This window comes from Cryptomeria japonica, chromosome 6 (assembly GCF_030272615.1).
Source record: "Cryptomeria japonica chromosome 6, Sugi_1.0, whole genome shotgun sequence".
In the NCBI taxonomy this organism is placed as follows: Eukaryota; Viridiplantae; Streptophyta; class Pinopsida; order Cupressales; family Cupressaceae; genus Cryptomeria; species Cryptomeria japonica.
Genome location: NC_081410.1, coordinates 93,127,751 through 93,134,661, shown reverse-complemented (window position 1 = coordinate 93,134,661; position 6,911 = coordinate 93,127,751). Strand labels below are relative to the sequence as shown.

Below are 6,911 nucleotides of genomic sequence, written 5' to 3'. Positions count from 1 at the left end.
GGTAGATGGCACCTTAAACTTAACATTTAGTGGATGGTCAAATATTGAAACCTCGAGATAGTTGGATTCAATTAACTATCTATACTTAGGATAAGTTGGGTTCCTAAGCAAGAATGATTTCAATTATTATATTAAAAATAGTTAACTTTCCTAAGCAAGTGTTGATTTTGGATGATTTAAAGTTTTGACTCTTGATTTGGGTTGAATAGGATGGATTTAGGTTTATTTGATAAATTGAGATTTTAGTTTGAATTGGGATTTTGGTTTGAGTCTTGGGTTTAATGGGTTTATGGATTAGGATGAAGGTAGGATTAATTTTTTTGGATTTGGTTTATGGTTTGGATAGGACTTAAGTTTCAAGATTTTTGTTTATGATGTGAAGGTTTCAATCTTTGATTTGGGATTTGTGGATTTGGATTCAAAGGTTGAGGTTTGACTATGGATAAGGTTTGATGTCTAAGGGGTGGATTAAAAATTTGTGATGGATGTTGAATTTTACCTTGTGGAAGTTGGTGTATATTTGAGTCTTAGCAAGAGGTGTTTAAACAAACAAAATCAAAGTCCTTATCTTTGGATATTGGAGGATTTTTTAATGTCTGTTTTGAATTTTGAAAGCAATTATGAGTTTAAAAAAAGAAAACACACTGGCCGTGTGAACAACTTAGCATTATTCAAGTGGGAGTGTACACGATTGCAAGCCCAACATTATTTCTTGTTTAAGCATTATTAAAGAGCCTATGTTGGCATTTACCATTTTTTATCACTCGAGATTGCTCTTATGACATAAAGGAAGAGCATGTATTGCATACATACTCATTTTTATGGGTGTGGGGTGAGTTACTTCTCGAGGCTAACTACTTATTGATGCATCAAAACCAAGTATGATTGAATGTTCTAAAAGTAAGCTAGCACGAGATAACTAGGGGTATCATTTATACACTTGAATAGATGTGAAGCCTAATTCCATGAAACAAAATTCATCTACAAGTTTCTATTCATGTAAAGGTCCAATTCAACTTCACCTTGGCTTCTTACAATAAAAAAGGTGTCAAGGCTAAACCAAACATGATGATCCGCCTTTGAAGTACAAATTTTGCTCTACTTTCTATACTCTACCAAAATGCATAATTTAGATCATCCCTTAAGGTGTTGAAATCCTTCGACAAACTCTTAGAGGAAGAAAAGACAAGTATTTTTTGTCTTCAAAATTACAATATCTCAAAAAGAGAGCATACATGCTTGCCCCATCTGGATTTCAATCTAAACAAAATGATAATAATGAAGTTTTTTATCACTTTTCAATGCAAAGTTAGAGCATACACTTCATAAGATTCACACAATCAAAACAAAAACAAAATTATTTTTTTTTATAAAATTAAATGTGCAACTAACTTGTAAGAAAGCAAGTCTTCAACAAACAAAACATGTAATAAACTAGTTGATAGTTGGCTAAAAAGTCTTTGATGGGCAAATTCCTACAATTTTCAATGAATATTAGAAAAGTTGTATAGATAATTAGCACACAACCTGAAGGAAAAAGATAAATAGAAATTGCATGGTAGAGATGTAGACTTCCAATTGGATGTATCAAATGACATAACATCACAAACATTGAGATAGAAATTTTACCTTAACTTATGTATTATTTGTGAATGCATTGACCTATAGTCACAAACATCACGATAGAATGTGGATAACAAACCAATAGATGTAGGGTAGAGGGGCCAATAGTTGTGCATGGTCCAATTGTTGTACACCCACTTATGCTTATAATATCTAGTCTTGCCACATATTTATACTATATATTGTAAATAAATAATTCACATGTAAATCAAAAAATAACCAAATGTTGATCAAAATGGACCCATACTTGAACACATCAGAATTTATAAATATTATCTGAAAAAACATAAATAGATTTATTAACAAGTGAAATAAATATTTTTTTTATTCAAATAAAATATCATGGTTATCCACTATATGTGTATTATTTATAAAATAAGATGTTCATTTAATAAAGTAAGATGCTCATTTAAATAAATATGTTACCATAGCTCTAAATCAAACCCTAATCATTGGAGATATGGATTTATTATTCAAGATCACAAAGGATGGAATGTTTGGCTAAGGGCAATCAAAATCCCAAATGGATCAAACAATGATGCAAAATTTAGGGCACTACATGAAGGTGCAGACAAAACAATATTAAATCCATTGACATTGAAGGAGGCTCAAAAACCACTATCCAGCCCGTTACATGAAGCTTTACCCCAAGCTGGAAGTTCTGTGTATGGATTGATCACATCAAAGAGCAATTCGCAAGAATACCTAATTAGATGTTGAGGCACGTACTTAGGAAAGCAAACAGGGCGATAGACCATCTCCCCAAGGCCGTCGTTGAACTGGCAGGAAGTATCATTAGTAATGAAACCAAACATTGAAATAGACTTCAAAGCATCATTGAGGATGATCGAAAGACTGAGAATAGACAATAAGAATGGATAAGATACGAAATACAAGAAGCAAACGAGATAAAAGGATGAGTACCTATGCGTATTTGATTCGCGCCAATAAGGACGCTTTGAACCTTGCACAGATCAAACGACTTCAATAGGTCATTGAAGCCGAGCGGATTCTGCAACATACCCTTTGTAAATAGCAATGCAATCTTTTGAGCTTAATGGAAAAGGGAGCTATTTTCAAGGTAGCAATTTGAGATAAAAAAAAAGAAGTATTGTTATCCTAGTGAAAAAAAGATTATCTCTATGTATACAACTATTAGGGAAACAATGTATATACATAAGAGTATTTCATACTAATAATTTGTCTTATCATATTTTTCCACGAAATGTGAACGATTGTCAAAAGGTTTTGTGTTCAACTATTGGTCCATTTGTGTTGCATAAAAAATGTATTTTACATAATAATGTGTTGTTTTTATAACAACAAATAGCTTTTTTGTGTTCAACTATTTGTCCATTTGTGTCTGATATAAAAGTTGGAGGTAACAAAGATTTCTGATACTAATAGGTGTTTAAATGACATTTATTATTCAGCTACTAGGGATTTTAAGATTAAGTTTTGGTTGAATCTTTAAAAAGTCATTTTTGGGACACTTTGCACTAGATGTGCTATTTTGACAAGTTGCATGATGAGTCATACCTCCACATCTTAGTTGTAGATATATGAATGTCCATTTTACAATTCTAGAAAAATGGAGTCTTATGATATTCCATGTAACAACTACATATTGACAAAGTTAGCCCACACAACTTCTATTGATCCCTCCCCCTAGACGATGAATAAAAAACTTGCAAAACAATCAAGAGGAAATTAGTGGAATATAAAAATTGAAAAAAAACAACTTGGAAGCCCAAGAATGGTTTGCGTCAAACCAACTTATAATGTAATGGACTAATAAAAAACTATAAATCAAGAAATAGAAACACATAATTGATGAAAATGGCCAATTTAGGGTGAAGAACAAAGGCATCATGTTGTTAAATGGATGTAATGCAAGGAGGCGAAAATGATGATTTCACAATCAGAGACATTGAGATAAACACAGGCTAAAATTCACATCCTTGACTTGCAAATAGGGTTTAGTAAAAACCCAAACCAACGAAACAAGCACTCAATCAAACAATGACAAGACCACTACAACTTTTGCACAAAACCAAAAGAAAACACTAAAACATAATGAAAATATGGAGGCTAACACCAAAAAAACAAAAGCATCAATCTGTAGGGCAAAGACAACACCAATGCGCAGAGATGAAGTGTGAGGTCAATGACCAAAAGAACGAAGAAAACTTGCAACAAATACAATTTACCTAGTCTACAATAAAAATGTTGGGAAAGCAAGATGGACAAATTAAAATGTTAAAAACCTTGTAAACCAATAAAAAGAGATTAGAAAATAAAATAAAATGCAAAAACAAAATGGAAAATTGATAAGTAGGAGATATTTTCTACAGCAAGTCAATTTACGGTATTGCTATCAGGATTCAGCTGTATAAAATATCATAATTTGACTTGATGTGGAAAATATCTCCTACTTATCAATTGATGAACTTAAGGGGCTCCATAATGAATGGTTTATAAGACACAACACTTGTTGAAGGCTTTGCAAATGTGGTAGCGAGCTAAGTGGACTTAACCTTGGAGAAAACTTCATGGTTAAGTGTGCAGTTGGAGTAGTATTGAGATGGGTGACCTCCTGGAAAAGCCCAATGCTTCACCTATCACCTAAATGCAATGAGTGTTAAGTGTACCATTCATTCTCATGAGAGATGGGTTTTGTGAACCACTACTCATGAAACATAGGTCAATAAGTTTGACTTGAAAACTGCACAATTGACTTTTGATAGCAATATCATAAAATGGGAAATGTCAGTTCAAACTGCTACTTGGTTCTATATTTGAATCGCCCTCACCAAGTTTATTTGAACTTCAAAAAGTTCAAAGTGATAACTTAGGCAATCTTCCAAAGATCTCACTTCTCATTGTATGCCTAAATAGTGCTAAAAAAATGTGATATGTGGTTACTTTCAATATCAACAACATAAATTAACATTCAATGAATTCATATGCAAAAGATGATTTTGAGTGTCGCACAAAAATTCCCTAACTAAAGCCACTAGTAGAATAGAATATAATAATTTGATTGGTACTTAAAAAGATATCCAGCTATGTTAACTTTATATGAGGGGTAAAGTTAAATAAGCATGAGTGTAAAAAGAAGTGACAATTTATTTGATCTTCATAGTTAGAACCTTAAAAAGCTTGTTTTAAATGGCCGTTACTTCTTAAAACCTTGTTGTAAGGACTTATATGGATCCTAAGAGTTATATGTCCATTTCTTGTAATTTGTTTAATGTTAATGAGTTTATAACCATATTTTCTTGGAATGCCCTTGTGCTAAGAAAGTTTGGAGTTACTTGGCCAGTGATTATAAATGTTGGGGTAGTGTAAAGTCTATTTTCTAGGAAAATGTTGTGTTTAGTTATAAAGGTTTGAATAAAAAGATGCGTAAATATTGGCTTCTATCATCCATAGAGATACTTGGTTTATTGAAGGGTTAAGAATAATGAGCTGTTTCAAGGTAGAATGAGGTTGCTTACTAAAATGACTCCGCAAATTTCCAAAAAAGAGTTCCTCAAGCTGATGATCAAAGTCTCAATCAAACTGGAAAAAACAAGATATTGCAGGCGAAATAGTGGCCATAATTTAACTCAGATGAAGAAAAGCAGGCAACTAAAGGTGATCAGGCTTTGCCTGGCTGCTCCAAAATCAATAACAACGAAGTTGTTCCTGATGAGCGGTTTTGTAACATTAAGTTACTGAAAAAGTTGAAGAGTGGTTCCAGCGAAGCTTTATTGATCATAATGCTGGACTTTAGCTGGCAGAGCATCTCGCTCTTGATATGTTGGAAAATGCTGCTCCTGAGGATTCTGATTCTAAAACACTCATTGATGCTAAAGTTGCTCTCGTTACAATGATAAAAAGACGATCTTTTCTTATGACTGGCTATTAGTTAATTACTGTTATGAACCCCCTGTTTTTTGTGTATTTTATAGAGACTGTATTGTAGTAGCTTGCAGTGGTTTCTTGGATCTCTGCTGATAATTTGTCGTAGACTGAATATCAGACTGTACCTGCTTTTTGTCAACTATTATACAATATTAGAAATTAAAATTAAAATATTATGTGCCATACGCTTGTTTTGTTGACAATTTTGCCTGTTGCAATCATGCATATCATAGTCAGATGCAAACCAAAAAAAAAAAACGTGAAGAAAAATATTAGAGATTAATCATGAAGATGAGCAAACAAAAAATGAAGTTGCATCAGTGCACACGCCTAGGTCCTGGTAGAGATTATGTTTGCCTATTCTTCAATATCAGAATTAAGTGCATCAGCTAATAATTTTCATGGTCACGTACAACATTATATCACAACACATCTTTATTTGTTCATCATGAAAATGAGCAAATAAAAAATGAAGTTGCATCGGTGCACATGTCTAGGTCCAGGTAGAGATTATACAGAATTCCTGTTTGCCTATTCTTCAATATCAGAATTAAGTGCATCAGCTAATAACTTTCATGGTCACGTACAACATTAGATCACAACACATCTTTATTAGAAAAAGCAACCTTCCAAGATAGCCTCTGAAAAAGAAGTGCTCAAAGTTTTTAAAGAATATGAATCAAAATATACGGATGACATGATGCCTAAACGTTGTTTGCTAAAGAATCTTGACTCCAAGAGGATATGATACAAACAAAATTTGAATGCAGTTTCCTAGTACGTGATTGTTTTTCTCATAGACCAATGGCTGAATAAATTTTAGGACAAGAAACAATGGTTTTATTTTTTATGATGACAAATCCTATTTGCACGTAACAAAATTTATGCTTTCACTGCCTCTATAATTTATGTGGTAGCCTTAACAGGTTACCACATCAATATACCAAGACTACTCAACTGAATTACAAAATGCATCATCAATGCATCTGCTGTAAAATATTTTGGCAAACCACAATCCCCCTGTTACAAAATGTTATGGGGCCACAATACCTCCAATTGTATCCAACAGAGATTCAGTCCAATCAGCTTTCAAAATTAGAGCCTGTAATGTCTCTATGGCATCGTAACTTGGATCTAACTTCCTTTGCCAACCCTGAAAAGATCAAAAAATTGTTGATAGTATGTTACATAAATGCAAACACAAAAATCTAAAAAATAGATATTGCAAGAAGAAGTAATTGCACTACTAATTCGATAGGACCACCAATAGTTTTAACTTTTTACTCTCCATTAAAATTTGATATGACCTCCCTCTGTTTGATTGAGGCACTGTGCCTGGAAGACTCTATTTACAAATTAGAGTACGCTATTTATCCCCA

At 32.8% G+C, this 6,911-nt stretch overlaps 1 protein-coding gene and 1 long non-coding RNA gene across 2 annotated transcripts in view; both read right to left on the bottom strand.

Annotated features, from left to right (window-relative positions):
- Positions 1–1,918: 1,918 nt before the first annotated feature.
- Positions 1,919–2,830, bottom strand: LOC131039740 (uncharacterized). Its single transcript, XR_009104717.2, has 2 exons — positions 2,548–2,830; positions 1,919–2,402 (listed from the first exon to the last, which is right to left on the bottom strand). It is a non-coding gene; the product is annotated as an uncharacterized LOC131039740 (long non-coding RNA).
- A 3,344-nt stretch (positions 2,831–6,174) lies between these two features.
- LOC131039694 (uncharacterized) overlaps positions 6,175–6,911 on the bottom strand; it is a 122,898-nt gene continuing 122,161 nt past the window's right edge. Inside the window, exon 6 of the mRNA XM_057972491.2 lies at positions 6,175–6,685. Coding sequence (XP_057828474.2) covers positions 6,566–6,685 — 120 coding nt within the window. The 3' untranslated portion in view covers positions 6,175–6,565. The remainder of the gene's footprint in view (positions 6,686–6,911) is intronic.